The sequence below is a fragment of the Mytilus edulis genome, chromosome 11 (assembly GCF_963676685.1).
Source record: "Mytilus edulis chromosome 11, xbMytEdul2.2, whole genome shotgun sequence".
NCBI classification, from domain to species: domain Eukaryota; kingdom Metazoa; phylum Mollusca; class Bivalvia; order Mytilida; family Mytilidae; genus Mytilus; species Mytilus edulis.
This window is the reverse complement of record NC_092354.1, coordinates 187,486-207,524: the sequence shown is the minus strand read 5'-3', so window position 1 is coordinate 207,524 and position 20,039 is coordinate 187,486. Positions and strand designations below refer to the sequence as shown.

General features: G+C 31.4%; 1 protein-coding gene and 1 long non-coding RNA gene across 2 annotated transcripts; both read left to right on the top strand.

Annotated features, from left to right (window-relative positions):
• The first annotated feature begins 2,009 nt into the window (after positions 1 to 2,009).
• LOC139495352 (uncharacterized) lies at positions 2,010 to 8,495 on the top strand. Its single transcript, XM_071283655.1, has 5 exons — positions 2,010 to 2,121; positions 3,387 to 3,495; positions 5,266 to 5,312; positions 5,981 to 6,073; positions 8,208 to 8,495. The coding sequence occupies exons 1-5, from the start codon at positions 2,010 to 2,012 to the stop codon at positions 8,465 to 8,467; spliced, it is 621 nt and encodes a 206-aa protein (XP_071139756.1). The 3' UTR covers positions 8,468 to 8,495.
• A 571-nt stretch (positions 8,496 to 9,066) lies between these two features.
• LOC139495011 (uncharacterized) lies at positions 9,067 to 13,942 on the top strand. Its single transcript, XR_011657236.1, has 2 exons — positions 9,067 to 9,128; positions 13,396 to 13,942. It is a non-coding gene; the product is annotated as an uncharacterized lncRNA (long non-coding RNA).
• Positions 13,943 to 20,039: the final 6,097 nt, after the last annotated feature.

Below are 20,039 nucleotides of genomic sequence, written 5' to 3'. Positions count from 1 at the left end.
ATAATTTTCACACACTTACTCAAACTTGTTATTGTTGATGATGTTACTATATATATGTCATATATGAATTTGTAACTTTTACCTGTTTTGAAAATTGTATACTTCATGACAATTTTCTATTTCAAAGAAGTTATTAAACAAAGATATCCGAATGATGAAATTGAAATCATCCCTTCGTAAATTGTACGGACGCCATCACGAGTTGGTTTACCGATACGGAATACCTGTTTCACAGATGAAATTGGATATGTTTCTAATGTCATAACTAGAATCCTGTTTCTTTTCCACGAATGTGACCTACCGAATTAGACTATTTACATGATTTGTAATAACATGAGCAACAGAACGTATGCCATATGTGGTGCAGGTTCTGCTTACCCTTCTGGTGCGCCTGAGATCACCCCAAGTTTTTGGTGGGGTTCGTGTTGCTTAGTCTTCTTTAGTTTTATATGTTGTGTCTTATGTATTATTGTTTTTCTTTTTTTCTCTCTGTCTTTTTCTTTTTGTCAGATTTGTTGGTGTTTTTTTTATCTATGCGTTAATCTGAAATCAGTGTTCCCCATTTAAACCGGATTATAATTATTTTTTGGGGAATTTCTGAAAAAAAAGGGAAAAAGAAATAGGAGTATGAGGAGAAGTGAAACATTTTTTTTTTCTGTTTTTGATTTAAGTACACCTCCACTTGGAAAGATCGACTATTCATATGTATTATATGTGACCCGCCATGACATTTGCAGGCTTATGGAGGTAGAACGTCATTGTTAGAAAAATTATAAACATGATAAATATCGAGATTCAATGAAATACGTATTTGTGAAGAAGAGATGAACACTTTCCTTTGCTTCTCTTTTGCAGACGCCGAACTATACATCATACATAAGTTTTGAAGAAGTTTTACATTTTAAATTGATACAAAAAAAAAAAAAAAAAATCAAATTTCTGCTCTATAGATTTCCTTTCATAAATGAAGTCTGAAATATATCCATAATAAATGCATCGTATCAAATTCATATAAGAGAACACCTACTTATAAACTGTTACGCGTCGCTTACTATGTATAGAGACATGCGTAATAAATTTAAATTAAAAAAAGGAATTCTTAAAGCTTACTTTGACAAATTTTAAACTAATTTTATTTCAACAAGTTTAAATTACATGTTCTAAAATAGAGCTACAGACAAACAAATAATGCTCTGCTCTATAGATTTTCTTTCATAAATGAAGTCTGAAATATATTCATAATAAATGCATCGTATCAAATTCATATAAGAGAACACCTACTTATAAACTGTTACGCGTCGCTTACTATGTTTAGAGGCATGAATAATAAATTTAAATTAAAAAAAGGAAGTCTTCAAGCTTACTTTGACAAATTTTAAACTAATTTTATTTCAACAAGTTTAAATTACATGTTCTAAAATAGAGCTACAAACAAACAAATAATGCTCTGCTCTATAGATTTTCTTTCATAAATGAAGTCTGAAATATATTTATAATAAATGCACCGTATCGAATTAATATATGAGAACATTTACTTATAAACTGTTACGCGTCGCATACTATGTTTAGAGGCATGAATAATAAATCTAAATTAAAAAAAAAGAAATTCTTAAAGCTTACTTTGACAAATTTTAAACTAATTTTATTTCAACAAGTTTAAATTACATGTTCTAAAATAGAGATAAGAATTGTTTGCATTGTAGTAAATTTAAGTCTTTGAAATTTTATTCAAATACGCTATTAAACATCACTAAGAGCCAATAAATACAATAATTTTTATAAATTAGTGCCTTCGATAAGTAAAAGTCGTCATAGAACAGTCTCATTTTCATACCGGTATTCGAAATGTCTCGTTTCATTGCTATTACAACAAATATGCCATAATAACATGACAGAGAGTTTTGTTTCGGAATATTCTAGATAAATATACAAAAATCAAATTTTAGACAATGTACCCTCCTAAGACTGAAAATGGCTAGTCACATATAGTCAACGGCGTTTTTCTCACAATGACGTTCTACCTCCATAAGCCTGGATATGTCGTGGCTGGTCACATATATGGATTGTCGACCTCCCGTGAAGAAACAAGGGCCTGTGTACATATCTCAACGGTCAATATTCGTATAAGCATATTATTTAGGGGAGCAAACACAATTAATCTATACACCATTACCATTTTAGTTATTATTTTTCATACACCGATTTAAAAGTACACCAAACGAAACTAAAACTGTATGAGATGTAGTGTATACGCAAATAAGACAGACGTTTGAAAATACAAAACCTGATACAAACGTTGAGGAGTAAAAAAAACCAAATCAATAGGAGTTTTTCATGATGGAGATTTATTCCTTTATTAAAATAGGTTTCCTAAATTCATTAAACACGGACATTTTTAAAACAATGATTTATGTTCTAGTACCAAATAAATGGCCACTAGCAGAGTCATTGACCGGTAAATTTTTATTTCCTTTAAATACCAATTTGTTTTTACATGGTTTACACTTAACCAATTAAGTTTACTTGAAGACGTCAAAGGCCAAAATATTTGAAAAGCCAAACTTTTAAAACAATACTACATTTAAACATCCTTTTGATCTCTCCTATTGCAATTTGTACTAGGTGTGTGAATAGAATTTGTGTAGGTCGTTCATTTGGAGTTTCGTTGATCTTGTCACATTCAAAATCTTGAGAAAGTAATTTCTTTTATTTTTTTTAGAAACTCGATGATGATAATAACGAATTCATAAGATTTATAACCAATATCTTTTTTTATTAATTTTGAAAAAAAAAGAAATTTTTAAATAGAAAACGGAAGTCGTAGATAAATAGATTAATTGAAATACCAGTTTTGTAAATGTATGCATGTGCGGAATAGAACTTTAAAACTGGGTTTGTTTAGGAGAGGATTGAGATCTCATTAAGCATGTATAATCCCGCCGTATCCTTGCGCCTGTTTCAAAAAAGTAAAATCACAAAAATACTGAAAATCCATTCGGAAATTTCCATAATCACATGGCAAAATAAAATAACAAAACGCATCAAAAACGAATGGACAAGGACTGTCATATTCCTGACTTGGTACAGGAGTCAGGAGCCTCTGACCTTTGTTAGTCTTGTACAAATGTTGTATGTTTCTCAAAAAATATTTCATCTTTCAGGTTTGAACGTGATATCTATTTATACTGAACGAGTAGACATTATGTTTAGGGGCCAGCTGACGCCCACTTCCGAGTGCAGGATTTTCTATCTGACCTTTGGCTGTTTTCCGCTCTGTGGTCGGGTTGTTGTTTCTTTGATACATTCCTCATTTTCATTTTGAATTTTGTTTGGTTTAATTAGCTTTTTATCTAATGTAAGTATTTTTTCCTTTTTATAATTTATAGAATGCAAACCTGGATTTACATCAATGAAAGGCCGTCCATGTTACAAGTGTATAGAGCCATTATTTGGTAAAAAGTGTTCATTCAAATGCAATTGTTCAAGGAGTGAAATGTAAGTGTTAAAGAGTTTTCGTCATTTTTTTACAAAAGGAGGAGTTAAATTACTCAACAAAATATTAATTGTTTTATATAAACATTTTCGATAAAAACACGCAATACATTATGTAAACACCTTTTGTAAATAAGACATTGTAAGATACAGGTTTCAAATACACATGCTAAGTAGAAATTAATAAAGTTTACATGTACCTCTTTTGTTTACATTTGAATGAAGATTTTAACGACTTTTGAAGCATAGTTTCCAAAGAAAACATAATAATATTTTGTTAGGTATGGCACTTTCAATACTCATAAATTGATTCTGAAGGTAGCTCAAGGTAACAAGCAAAAACTGCGTGAACTATTTACATCGTGTAAATCTAAAGTAAACAAGCGATCGGTAAAGAACGAATCACCCGCCATGGGATCCAAATGCAGACAGAATGTCCGAATCGGTAAAATTACAGATTAGACAACTGTTTATACTACTGCGAAACATGGCAGTAGAAAGAAAAGACACATACATTGCGTCTCGATCAATAATTAATGATTATTAACCCAAACTTATTTTGTGTTGATTGCATTCGTGTGATTTTAAACATATTGTTACCTGTAACCAGTAAGGCGTTTGTACATTAAACAAATGTTTAAGTATCTAGTACATACTTAGATTCAAGCTGTCCATCAACGTTATAACAATACATCAATAATAAATACCTTTAGCTTTCTATCTATATTGTGCATAATGAATGAAAATATATGCAATAGTTCTTTTTTTATAACAATTTATAACGAACCATTATATCCTCCGAAGTGGACGATCTGTCACTATATGCATAAGACATTGCAAACTGGTAGACTGTCCTCTAAATAGGACATAATGTTACTACCAGAGTTTGAGCTGGTAGAATATATCCCCCAAACGAAACAGTACAGGTATGTCACTTCCAGTCAGTGTGGATTGTTGCAGTTTGTCCTCCGGGTGGGTCAATCTGCTTTGCCAACTTCCCATATTAGACCAATTTGTCAACAAGTTGTCCTGGCAATGTTAAAGCTCTCATAGGCAACTTATATCTAAGTAACATACCTCTCCTTGTAAACTTGTCATCTTTATAAGAAAATTGACAGAACCTGAATTGTATTCCTCACCCACTTTTTATATACTCCAGCTAGAATACAACATTTCCAGGATGTTCGCGTAGCTTAATCGACGTAAAATATCCTTTTAATTTGTAACCATAACGACATTTTGCATTTAAGTAAATATTGACAATGCTGTTTTACTTAAGAACTATTTACGGCTTAAACTTATAATTTTCATTCCGCAAAGTTTATTGGGAAATATTGCTGTACTTACTCATATAAAAATGCTGATGTCATCCCATGTAGATGAGTTCCATTTTGATATTTGGAAAAACTTATTCTACACAAACAAATAGAATCAGTCCTTATCATCACATAAAAATGATTAAAAGTGGTATACTCGTCATCTTAAAAACTACTTTGCCAAATCAAATGTTTCGGGAATCGATACATACACAAAACTTCCCATTCAACAACAACCCTAACCCTTTGATGTGGATTTCCTCTAAAGTAACATATTAACAAATACATATTCAAAATCACTAACTACTGTGTAATCATTGTTATGTTCCTAAAAAAAATACCAACTACTATTTAAGGGCAATTTTTCTGAAACTTAATATATATATTAATTAATAGATAAGGTTTATCCTTTATAAATTTGGATAGCTCACTGAACTTATCTCAAATTTGTTTTTAGATGTCATAATGTTAATGGTTGTGTGGCAAAGACACAAAAAAAAAGCGGTATGTTAAAAAATATTAGGAAAGCAGTGACAGTCGGTTTACATATCCTACAAATAATGGGTTAATCCCGCTAACATGTTTAACCCCGCCACATTATTTATGTATTTTTGTTTTTGTGGTTGTTGTTTGTTTATGTGTGAAATATTTGTTTTTCGTTCATTCTTTTATATAAATAAGGCCGTTAGTTTTCTCGTTTGAATTGTTTTACATTGCCTTATCGGGACTTTTTATAGCTGACTTTGCGGTATGGGCTTTGCTCATTATTGAAGGCCGTACGGTGACCTATAGTTGTTAATGTCTGTGTCATTTTGTGGACAGTTGTCTCATTTACAATCATACCACATCTCCTTTTTTATAAGACGAACAGCCTGTGAATATAATTTCCTTTTGTAAATTCTTATATTCATATCTCTTTGTCATACTGACAATATTAAACAGAACCAACAGATAAATAAGGAATACTAAGAAATGAGTTGCAGAAAAGCTGAAAACATCTTCACAAACAAAAAGACAAAAAAACGAACAATGGTCTAAGAAACACTACATACTTAACAAAAACAAAACATCAAATTAAAGATCCTACCGAAATATGAATGAGATGACATTTTTTTCTTAAAAAACATAAAGAGAAAGAACTGTGTGTTTTACCTTACCCAATTCCATTTTAGCTGTTATGTCGGCGAGTTTCGATACAAGCACTAGTAAAATGGGTTTATATCTTCAAACATCAACTGGAGTTCGCCTTACAGATGACAACATAGGTATGTAAAATTGAAAAATTATAGAGTTGAAAAAGAGAAACAATTAAAAAAGTCTCAAAAAGTTGTACACTTGGTTTGCTTTAATGATTTATGAAATAGTAAGCACAATAAATAAAAGGTAATCTAATATTGCTAAGTCTCAAAGTAAATATATGGCCTTTCAAAGGAGTAGGTCCGGTAAGGACTCATTTTGGCCTCAAATTTCAGTTTCATCTGACGAAAGATTTTGACCATGTTTTAAACACTTAAGTGTCTATTTCACTCAATTCAATTAGTTTATGTGAAAGATTTTAACTGATTAAGTCATTAAAAACGATCCGATGGAAGCTCAAATATGAAAAATCTCTCAAATATGCCAAAAAACGTCACTTTTCAGATGATTTTTGTCAAAAATGAAAGTGGCCGCATCCGTGTTCATCCACAACCTTTATATATGTTATGTATTATCATAAAATACAACTTTCATTGCAATATTAAGGATGAACACGAATGCGGCCACTTTCGTTTTACACGGAAACCGTCTAAAATTTAACTAAAATGATAGAATTTTGAAGATTTCAGTAATTTACCATAACTTAATGGTGATACAACCCTATATATGTGCATTGTATTGTCAAAAACAGCCCATATTTATGTAGCAGAAGCATTCAACTGTCCAATAAATAACTAAAAGTTTACATTTTAACAATTTTGTAAAACTGTTATATTTTTGGGCCAAAAAGGGGCCTTACCGGACCTACTCCTTTGTTGTGACTGTTATCATTATAAAACACGTTGTATTCAATGTGTTTACCTAGCTTATAAAAAATCATTGGATAGCCTCATAAATGATTGCAATACAGTGTTGGGGCCCAAAAATATTCATTTTTGTGTGTGATAAGACGCAAGATTTATTTCTAAATGCTGCCAGGCCCCAATCTCAGAATCAAATTTATGACCCCTTATGTATCAAATCTGATTTTGTTAAATTATATGATACACAAATGAATATATAAATTCAATATCGCATGCTGCATCACCACGAGAAACCAATATCAGTCCAAAGGGCCGGAGGTAAAGTTATAATTGCCCCTTTGCATCTGACGCAACCACGAGTTAATTGACCTTTATGGAGTATTGCTTATTCGATGAGGAAGAAAATGATCCAAACTATTTTAACCACAATCTTGTCCTCGGCTGCTAGATTATGACCTACCGAACCAGGCTTATGTCCGAGCTGTACTTAAATAAGTAGAAAGTAATACAACCAGTGACACATGTGAATCAGGATCTGCTTACCATTGCGCAACACCTCAGATCAATCCCGGTTTTGGGTGTTTTTGTGTTGTTCAGCCTATATTTTTCTATGTTGTTTTTTGTGCTCTGTTGTTTATCTTTTTCATAGATAACCTTAGCCGTGTTGGGCACAACTTTTTTGGAATTTTGGGTCATCAGTGCTCTTAAACATTGTACTTGTTTGGCTTTCTTTACTATTTTTATCTGAGTGTCACAGGCGAAACTTATGTAGAAAAACGCAATTATGGTGTATTAAATTATAAGCCTGGTACCTTTTATAACTATTAGCAACTCGAAATATCCTATTGTAATGTTTATTTGTGTATTTCTTCGTTCGTAATGTTTTTGTATTTATTTGTACTGTAGTCATGTAGTGTTATATTTAAAATTGCCATTAAGGCGCGAGGTTTGGCTAGCCGCAAAACCCGGTTGAACCCACCATTTTTTCTTAAAATATTCTCTTCCAAGTAAGGAAAATGGCAGTTGTTATCTTATAGTTCGTTTCTGTGTGTGTTGCATGGTCGTGGTTGTATTTTGTTGCACTTCAGTGTTTCTGCTGTTTCGTTGATTTCCTCTTATAGTTGATGTGTTTACCTCGGGTTTGTTTTCTATCAATCAATTTATGACTGTCTGACAGCAGTATACTAATGTTGTCTTTATTAAATGGTTGTTTACGGTTTGTTATTGACTAATGAGTTTGAAATCCCTTTTCATCAACAAATAGTTTTGATGTTTCACAAATTTACCATGTTTACGTTACATAAGCAATGGAGGAGATGTATAAACATTATATAACAATATAAACATCAGCTCTGTGTTGACTTGTGTGTCATTATTTTTTTTTTTTTTTTTTTCACAGATTGGTTGACAAGAGACAAACTGCTCATGTATATCATGTGTACTGGATTGTGTGCAGTTTCCATTGGCTTACTTGTAATTTGCCGCAATCGTGGAACACAATTTTTCTACATGCTGAAAATGAGACGTAAAACGTCAGTTAATAGTAAATTAGCAATCGAAGTTGTGAATGAAGAAATTTTTCAAATGAGTGGCAGCATTTACGACCTCGTCGATGATCAAAACATGCTTGATAATCAAGAACGTAATGATAACAATTAGCTATGTTTGATTAAACATCATCGTGCATTTCGACATAAAAATGTCTGTTCAATTTACCTAAAAGTGTATACTAATCTTGCTTTTGTCATTAGTGAATAAATGATTTTTTTTATATAAACCCTTTATACATGTACAAAAAAAAAGATACAAGCAATGGAAGTTTAAAATGTGCTTGTCAGTACTTAAAATTGAGAATGGAAATGGGGAATGTGTCAAAGAGACAACAACCCGACCAACTAAAAAAACAACAGCAGAGGGTCACCAACAGGTCTTCAATGTAGCGAGAAATTCCCGCACCCGGAGGCGTCCTTTAGCTGGCCCCTAAACAAATATATACTTTTTTTTTTTCAACTTCAGATACTTTATTTCACTATAATAGTTGTTAACAAATCCCCTTAATGTTACAACAATGGCACTAAGGTTCTGCCCTGTATGGTTAATTACCAATAAAACCAGGGGATTTCATTGGCAAACTTTTATAATTCTACATAGTATTGCGTGTTAGTTACAATTTACAGAGTAATAGCTGTCTACAACATGTGTGCATTACTTTACTTAAAACAATGAAAAGAAAACGGAAGTTTGACCGTTTCTTGTTTAGCTTTTAGTTTCTGATTAATCGACAGTGAGAGAGCATGGTTTCGGTCAGATCGATCAAGAGGTCAGTATAATCGAATTATGATTGTTTTTTAGATAGTATCTTAGCATTCAAATACACTTAACATTGAATAATATAATATATCTGATATTCAAACAAAAAATTAAAGAGCCATTTTGTTTAGAAATTTTCCTTCTTTTTATTTCAATGATATTTTTGTGATTCTCAAAAATCTAGGTCAATCAAATGTAAACAAGACAGACAGAGAATCAAATTTCTAAAAGTTTTCTTTGAAGTTTTCTCAAAAAGGAATTTTTCGGATGATATAAAATTTGTGTATCAATTTCGTTTTTTAGGACTGACATCATATTCACATATTTGGTTCTCTTTTCTGATAAATAAAAGCATTTATAAATCACAAAGCAAACAATTGTTATAATATGATTAAGTACATAATATTTCACATCTTCAATTTTGTACCCTGTTTCAAGATTTTTCAGACAAAAAACATGTTGACCAATATTAAGATCCATAAATATTTGGTGTAATAATTTCCAATAATTTTTTACCCATGTGCATTCAAAGAAAAAATGATTATAGCTATCAGTTTTGAAACAAAGCAGTTTTCACTATTAATTACCTTCCAGCGATACAGATTATGGTTAATAGCTAAAATATTATGCAGTAGTTTCCATCTAAACATTTTTAATCTATTATCTTTTAAATAAAGAAAGGTAAAAGATAGATTTTTCTTAATGAAATATATGACATTTTCGCCTGAAAGATGTTTTTTCCATGAGCAAAAACCAACTGGGAGCTCTTTATTTGACATGATTATAATATTATAAATTTCTTTAAACTTAATTTTGTCTAGATTGTAATACAATCCATTACAAAACATTTTAATGTCTTGTGTTATGTTGATTTTAGTATGTTTTGATATATTGCTCTTTAATTTTTGGATCCAAATTTTGGGTAAAGCTTTTCGAAGAGAAATTAATTCAGCGATCCAATTTTGTTTCTTTTTAAGTTTATCTAATATTTTATGAGAAATTTCTCCTTGATCATCAATTACATCATTAACAAAAATTATGTTTTCCTTTACCCAATGACTATAATATAAACTTTTGCCACATGTTTTTATATATTGGTTTCCCCAGATAACTTTCTTTCTTAATTCCCTATATTTATCAGGTACTTTTGTCTTCCCTCCTCCATTTTTAATCCAACATTTCAAAATTTCAAAGTAAAATGTAGGTAAGTTTTTAAGGTTTTCTAGTGACTTATGAGAATTAAGATTCATTTTAAATATTAAATTATTTTCCCCAAACTTTCTAAGATAAAAAGTAGGTATGATTTTCCAGTTAGCGCAAGTTTCATCAGTTAATCTTTTAACCCAATTTATTTTAATAGCTTCAATGTATGCATCAATATCTGTCATTTTTAATCCCCCTTCAATATAATCTTTTCTTAACACTGAGCGTTTAACTTTCTCGCTACCACCCTCCCATAAAAAATTAAATAAGAATTTTTTTAATTGACTTATAATTTCACTTCTTAGATTTATCAATGAAGCAACATATGTTATATTGGGAATAACTAGTGTTTTAATTATAGTTATTTTTCCTATCATACTCAGTTTTCTTTTCTTCCAATCATTTAGTATCTTTTCTGATTTTTCAAACTGTCTATCTATATTAAGTGTTTCACATTCTTTTTTGTTAAGGCCAAAATAAATGCCAAGACTTTTCACCTTATCTTTCCAATTTATACTTTCAAATTTGTCTTTGCAGTGTTTTAGTTTGCCTAACCATATACCTTCTGTTTTGTTTCTATTGAGTTTAAGTCCTGAAAAAGATCCAAAAGTTTCTATTAAATTAAGTGCATGTTTTATTTCATTTTTAGATCTTAAAAAGAGAGTTGTATCATCTGCTAGCTGTGAGATTTTTAGGCTATGAGTTTTTTTTATCAATTTTTATTTGTATCCCTTTCAGATCATTATTATCTCTTATTCTACAAGCCAGTATTTCAACAGATAAAACAAACAGTAACGCGCTTAAAGGGCATCCTTGTCGAATTCCCCGTTGAATCCCGAAGATTTCAGAAATCCACCCGTTATTTAAAATACATCCTTTTATATCACAATAAAGTGTTTTGACCCACTTTTGAAAAGAGTTGTTAAATCCAATTTTTTTTAATGTTTCCAGCATGAAGTCCCATTCGAGTGAATCGAATGCTTTAGAAAAATCAATAAATAGTATAGCTCTATCTATATTAAAGTTTTCAGCATAATCTATAATATCTTGAATTTGGCGTACGTTGAATCCTATATATCGATTTTTAACGTAACCATTTTGATCCCTATGTATAATTAGGGGTAAGATTTTTTTTAGTCTTTGTGCTAAGGTATATGTAATAAGTTTTACATCAGTATTCAAAAAAGTAATTGGACGGTAATTATCTAAGGACAAAGGGTCATTGTTTTTGAAAATCAATGATATTATCCCAATCTTTTGGGTCTCAGATAAAGTTTCATTATCATAACATGTGTTAGAAACATTCAATACAATATGCTTTAAATTTGGCCAAAATTGTCGATAAAACTCAACTGTTAAGCCATCTTTGCCTGGAGTCTTATTTAGTTTCATGTTTTAAATAGAAGATGTTAGCTCTTCTAAGGTTAATTTACCATCCACTTGTTTGCTTTCACAAGGATTTAAAGAATGATCAATGGGGGTATTTTCTATGTATGTCTTTAGAATTTCAGTTTCGGGACATGTACTTTTGTACAGAGATTTATAATACTCTTTACTTACATCTAATATTTCACTTTGATCAACAGTAACCTCACCGGTTTTGGTCATTAATTTATTAATAGATTTTCTAGCCTGTCTATTCTTTTCTAGGGATAAAAAGTACTTAGTATTTTTTTTCCCTTCCTCTACCCAATTTATACTTGATCTAACTTGGGCTCCTTTGGCTTTAAAAGAGTAAATCTCTTCTAAATCTTTTTCTAAATTTTTTATTTGATTAAAAAGTTCATTATTTTTCCTATCAGGTAATTTGTCTACTCTTTCATTTAAAAGATTTAGTTTGTTTTCCATTATTAAAATATTATTTTTCCTTTCTTTGGCTTTTGATTTACAGTATTGGATAGTAGACTCTCTTATGTCAGTTTTTAGCAGGTCCCACTGATTTAGGACATTTGTAAGATTAAAATTTTGCTCATACTTTTCAATTAATTTATTTATTAGTTTATTATACTGAGTATCAGTCAATATACTATTATTCATTTTAAAATATCCTTTACCCCGATTGTTTGCATAAATGTCTAATTTAATTGAAATAGCCAGGTGATCTGTGAATGAAATTTGTGCAGGCCTGATATCGGCAGATACAGTGTTTATGCGTGCTTGTGTGCATATTATAAAAAAGTCTATTCTACTAGCTTCATTTGTAGAATTATTCCTTTTCCATGTGTATTGTTTTTTTTTTTATCTTTATTTAATTGTCTCCAAATGTCTATCAATTTATGTGTTTTAATTAATTGTTTTAAACCATTGACTGGCTTTTTATGTAGTTTATTATTCTTTGTATCTATAGTTGAGAGTAGATCATTCATATCTCCCCCTACTATTAGAGCACCAAGAGTGTGTTCTTCAATTAATTTACTTACTTTTTTATAAAATTGGTTTCTTGCATGAACTTCATTAGGTGCATACAAGTTTACTAAGGTGAAAATCTTATCTTGAATTTCTATATTGATTATAATAATTCTCCCTTCTCTATCACAAAATTCATTAATTAATTTAAAGTCAAGTGATTTATTAATAAAGTAAGACACTCCCCTTGAATTTGTTGTGCCTAGGCTATGAAGATGTTTGCCGTGGAATTCATCGTTAATTTGCTTTATCATATCTTTTGACAAGTGAGTTTCTTGTGCCATTAAAATGTCGCATTTTTGTTGTTGAAACCAAGAGAATAATCTAAAACGTTTTTCCTTTCTCGCTAAACCTTGACAATTAAGTGAGCAAATGTGAAAGTTTTTTGTTTTCATTATAGTATTAAAGAAGTTCAATTGTTAATCTCTTAAACGATTTATTTAAATCTATCAATTTATATAAACTTGTTCTATGTATCGTGACCCAGATAAACACCAAGTTATTTTTAGACCTATAAGTAGCACAGGTAAAGTTAATTTCTATTTTTAGTTTCATTACTGACTTTCCGAAAACGTCTGGTATTTTGTAAACATTAACGTTATCACATACTGTAATTTTGATAGCGCAAGTGGTTCTTGTGTATTTACAACTTTTCTTTTCTTTTACAGATATGGAATTAATCGTACCACTGAATGTTGTTAGCCAAATGACTTTACTTGAAGTGCTAAATTCTTGAAATATGTGCACACCGAAAAAGTGTGTGATATTTAAGTTCAAGAACAGGAGGATATTTTTATCTGTTTCTCTGATGTTTAGCAAAATTAACTGTGTAGAAATATGTTCGTATCTTGAAGAAAGGAACATCTGAAGATTGTCATTTACCGAAACTGTACTCTTATAATTAAAAAAGACTGGCTGTTTTTTACTTGTTTTGAAGAATATCTTTTGACAAAGGATTAATGTGTGCCTATGAACAAATTCTAGATGACTATGTGAAGTAAATGTGATTTTTTTTCCCATGGTGATCCTGCATTTCATTAATTTAGTGCTCCAACCAATGAAGCAATTTTCATTTGTTTTAGATGTGCGTGGGACGAATTTTTTTATCCAAGCAGATTTACCAACTTTAAATTCATAGTCTATACATATTTCATTTACAAATAATTTCATATGTGCTGTATTTACTACATTTTTAAATAAACATCTATTCTGATATTTCTCTTTTGAATGTATGCTATCTACAATATAGACATCCCATTCACAAATTACAATTTTGTTCACTTGATAAACACAGTCTATGTTTATGATACAAAGTAAACAAAGATATATATACAATATATACAATATTAAAAACATGAAGATTTGTAATTGATAGTTTTAATTAAGATGAGCTTAGGATTTTGTTTTTTTCACAGGTTCTTATCTCTTGTGAAGCTCATCAGTAGGAGTACTTGCTGTTTGTTAAGTACGTGTTTTTTTCTCTTCGTTGGTTTTGTTTGACGGAGTTCTTAAGGCTTCTGCTAGGAAACGTTCCATGCTAGGCTGATCTTTATTTGTATTTTGTTTGTTCTTTTTATTTTTTGCTCGTTTTGCTTTTTTGACTTGTCGGTTTGCCTTTTCACTTAGGTTTGAATGATCGTCAAGGTTGTTGCTTGCCTGCTTGTTGAAAGTAAAGTTAGACGTTTTATGTTCTGCATCAGCTGCTTGGGTTGTTTGTGACACATCATTTTGACAGCTTTCTGGATGTGTGGGAATGTCTGAATCTGATTCTGATTCAGATTGGCTACCTTCACTAGAAGAATCAGAGTCTGCATTACAGTATTTTGCTGTGTGACCAGATTTCCCACATGTCTGACATACCCAATCATCTGGGCAAGTAGTGCAATAACTTGCTTTATGACCGCTGCCACCACATGTTCGACACACCCAATCGTTTGGGCATTCATAAGATTTATATACTAGTCCAGTGATAATGAACGCCATACTAATTTCCAAATTGTACACAAGAAACTAAAATTAAAATAATACAAGACTAACAAAGGCCAGAGGCTCCTGACTAGGGACAGGCGCAAAAATGCGGCGGGGTTAAACATGTTTGTGAGATCTCAACCCTCCCCCTATACCTCTAACCAATGTAGAAAAGTAAACGCATAACAATACGCACCTTAAAATTCAGTTCAAGAGAAGTCCGAGTCTGATGTCAGAAGATGTAACAAAGAAAATAAACAAAATGACAATAATACATAAATAACAACAGACTATCAGCAGTTAACTGACATGCCAGCTCCAGACTTCAATTAAACTGACTGAAAGATTATGATTTCATCATATGAACATCATGCACAATCCTTCCCGTTAGTACATAATAAAGATTTCTTTACACAGTTAGTTATTTATTAAGGAAAGCCTAAAAGGATATACACTCGCTTCATATTTTTCTCGCTACATTGATGACACATTGGTGGCCTTCGGCTGTTGTCTGCTCTATGGTCGGGTTGTTGTCGCTTTGACACATTCCCCATTTTCGATCTCAATTTTACTAATTTGAAGGTAACAAAACAAAGAAAAACAAGCCGACTTCTAGATAGTAACATGTAATGATTCAAAAATTATTTTTTATCGATATAATTTGTCTGGTACTACAATTGTTGCGAGTCAATAAATAGTTATCAAAGGTGCCAGGATTAAAAAAGGTAAATAACAAAAATACTGAACTCCGAGGAAAATTCAAAACGGAAAGTCCCTTATCAAATGGCAAAATCAAATGATAAAACACATCAAAACTAATGGACAACAACTGTCATATTCCTGACTAGGTACAGGTATTCTCAAATGTAGAAAATAGTAGATTGAACCTGGTTTTATAGCGCTTAACCTCTCAAGTGTACGACAGTCGCATCAAGTTCAATTATATTGACATCGATTTGTGAACAAAGTGTCACAAATAGGGGTACAACAAACAAAACTGGTGGTGATGTCAGGTGCTCCTGAATGGTTAGTTTGTCCTGCTCCACATGTGGTATCCGTCGTGTTGCTCATGTTATTACAAAGCCGGTAAATAGTATAGTTCTTAAAAGGGAAATGGTAGCCATGATAACTGCTGTAGTTAGTTACGACATATAAAAGGAACATATCCGATATCATCTCTTCTGTCGTAAACTTTTGTTTTTAACCGACCCTCATAGTCAATTTCTAGATACAAAGAGTTATGTTCAAGGTTAAATCAAAACAATCAAAAAGTACAAACTTGACTCCTGGTGTTTGTTTGAAACGACGAGATAAAGCATTAATAGATTTTAGATGTCTCAGCCATATGCGTCTCGCTTTGGAATCTCAATTAGTGAACAAAACGGAAAACACCAAAGGCGTTTAATAAGATTACTTTTTAATAGATGAAAAATAGTAACGGACTGAATAAGCTTGAAAGGGGCACTAGCTACGAGATATTAAAAGAAAAGAAAATTTAATATGATTACGATAGGTTTTACAAAATTGGCAGATTTTGTATAGATTATGAATGAAAAACCTAATTTTCTGCAGTAAAACGAAAATATTTTGAGATAAAATATGAATAAACTCATCCTAGATACCAGGACTAAAATTTGTATATACGCCAGACGCGCGTGTCGCCTACAAAAGACTCATCAGTGACGCTCGAATCCAAAAAAAAATAAAAAAAGCCAAATAAAGTTCAAAGTTGAAGATCATTGAGTTAAAAAATTCCTAAAAGTGTTACCAAATGAAAAGACAGCTCTAATATCATACTCCAGATAAGAAAATGAAAAATGTCGTCACGGGACTTGTTTTCTTACTACATAATAAAACAGGTAAATTCTTGACACTCTCTATTGTAAAAGTAACTATATCTAAAGTATCTGCCCTTACATTTGTGTTGTCTACCCTTATGTGGCAAAGATGGAAACAATGAAATCAAACAAAAGTTTTTTGCGTTTGGTAAAATACAGCCATAAATATGATAAAACATATCATTTTCTATATTGAAATAAAAATTCTTACACAAAAATTACCTACTCCACTCGAAATTTGCACATTTTGTAAAAGATTTAGACTGATTTTCTGGTATTTCAAAATCAAAGATGGAGGGAGACACTATATCTTCCGTTAATCATTAATTAAAGTGAAATAAAGTAAGACAAATTCGTTTTTAGTTGCCCATTCTGTTAAATTTTCTCAAAATAAGAAAAAAAATATCGCTGAATAATTATTCACTTGCAAGCGAATAGTTCGATCTCATGAAATCCATATTCATGTAAACTTCAGTTTGACCGTTAGCAAGAGATTTGATACGAATGCATAATTCGTTCACAGCCATTTGTACGAAAAGTATTTCCAAATTGAAAATGACACAAAGGTAAGCAATTTCGTTGAATGATTCGATCTACATAAAAAGAATGATTCTTCTACAGGTAATTACGTTAATTAACTTTAGTTTTTAACACATAACATGAAATTAAACAGACCTATACAAATATAATTGCTCGAGAATGCAATCTATTAATAATAATGTTTATATTTATATCGGGTAATGTGATTGTTGGCATATTCGGAGGACATCTCGATAGTTAATTAGATGGCGTCTAATCTAAAATTCACACGAAATTCTGAAATATATTATCGAGAACATGCTTTGTTGACTTTTTATTTCAGACTTATGATAATTTTAATTTGTTTTTAAATGTGTTATAATTCAAATATGAGAATTTTTATCAAATCGGTGAACATGATTTTGACAGTTAGCTTACACGTATGCCAAAAATTTTGGAAATCGGGAGATATGCCATTCGGTATCGTGTTACCTTAAAAACATATATGTCAGTTGTTCATATTAAATAGTTCCATAAAAATTAACAAAATTTGGTGAGCTTGTGACAATAATTGGAATCCAGCAGCAAAACGGTGTAAACATATTATATTACAGACAACACAACTGACTGAAAAGTTCAAAGAAATAAAGCAACCATTTTGTAATCACTATATACATTAGCCGAGTTTGACGTGTGTCTTGTTTGACGTCATTGTTTGTCTCCCTGCGACAAAATTGTAGAGGTGAAACTAAGGTATGCTGTTTCTGACGTCGTTGATGACGACATTTTTTCATTGGGATTTTACCCTTTTTAATGAGTCGGGCGAATTGGTAAACAAAAGTGGGGCAATTTTTTAGAAAGTGGGAATGTTGGTGAAAAAGTGGGGCGACTTGTCATAGATTCTTCATTTACGTTATAATGCGTATTCGTGAAAGTATTTCTATGAATTCATAGATTCAAAAACGTAAAATACGAAATAGAATTAGAATCAAAGTAGAAAAAAAAGTGAAAGTTTTTACTAAGCAAGGTTGGTCCCTTCGGTCTGGAAACAGCAGCTTATTGCTTCATACATCTTCAATCAATTATTTCAATATATATTTTTGTAGTTTGCATGTTTAGTCAAATCATAAAAAAAAAATTGTTTGTGCCATCAGATGTTCATAACAACAATTGCACCGTCTTTTGTTTTCTGCGTTCTATTTTTTATACAGTTCTTGGTCTTTTTGTCTTTATTTTTTTTCTGATATGGAATTATAATTTTGTTGTCGAGTTTGAATGTCCATCTTTTGCTTCTTGTAATGTCTAATGTACAAATACACTGATCTATTTGAATCTTAGTTGAAACATATTTATTTATAGTGGATTGGGAAACAAGTTATAACACCTTTTATTAAATGATATGAGCAAGTAAGCCCTTATACAGATAAATAGATACCTGTGAAATACTGAAAACGTTCCACTGTCGACTATTACAGAGTACATGAGCTACTTGGCTGGTAAAAAATAAAATCCCAAAAATACTGAACTCCGATGAACATTAAAAAAAAATCACTCATCAAATGGCAAAATCAAAAGCTCAATTGCAACCCCGCCGCATTTTTGCGCCTGTCCCAAGTCAGGAGCCTCTGGCCTTTGTTAGTCTTGTATTATTTTAATTTTAGTTTCTTGTGTACAATTTGGAAATTAGTATGGCGTTCATTATCACTGGACTAGTATATATTTGTTTAGGGGCCAGCTGAAGGACACCTCTGGGTGCGGGAATTTCTCGCTACATTGAAGACCTGTTGGTGACCCTCTGCTGTTGTTTTTTATTTGGTCTGATTGTTGTCTCTTTGACACATTCCCCATTTCCATTCTCAATTTTAGATAACAACTGTCATATTTCTGACTTGTCACAGGCTTTTTCCTATTTATAAAACGGTGGATTCAACCTGGTTTTCTAACCCGGATTTGTTTTTTTCTCATTCGATTTATGATTTCAGTATACTACTGTTGTCTTTATTTATACCTAGCTAAATTTATCACTTGTATGACAGTTGCAACAAATTCCATTATATTGACAACGATACGTGAACAAAACAAACAGAAACAACCGGTTAAAATGTCAAAATCAGTTTTGGATTAAAAGAAGGATTAGACCCAAAGGTAGTTATATAATAATTAATGTTCCATACTTATTGAACCAGCTGCTGATTTATACATTGAATTTCTACTAAGTCACACTTGACGCTAACATATTGACTTGGGGTCGCCCCTTTTCATCGAATTCAGATCAACAGGATATTTGTCGTCAAAAGTTATCAAAGGTACCAGGATTACAATGTAATACGCCAGACGCGCGTTTCGTATACACAAAACTCATCAGTGACGCTCATATAAAACAAATTATAAAGCCAAATAAATACAAAGTTGAAGAGCATTGTAAACAGAAAAAATTATACAAATGACCATGTACTTATTGATTTTCATGTCAACACTGAGGTGCTGACTACTAGGGTGGTGATACCATCAGGGACGAAAAGTCCGCCAGCAGTGGCATCGACCCGGTGGTGTAAACAGTTATCAATGGTACCAGGATTATAATTTAATACGCCAGACGCGCGTTTCGTTTTCACAATACTAATCAGTGACGCTCAGATAAATAAAGTTATAAAGCCAAATAAATACAAAGTTGAAGAGCAATGAGGACCCAAAATTTCAAAAAGTTGTGCCAATCTATTCCTGGGATAAGAAAATCCTTAGTATTTCTACAAATTCAAAGCTTTTTTAACAGGAAACTTATACAAATGACCATATAATTGATTTTTTATGTCAACACCAAGGTTCCGACTACTGGGCTGGGCAAAAACATATAAAATGACACATACATCAAGATGATTTCTTACTTAAACAAATATTTTGGCAACCCAAAATAAGACCTAGACAAAGGATGACAAATAGAAATGACAAAACAGTTTACATAAGATAATAACTTTATAAAATCGGTA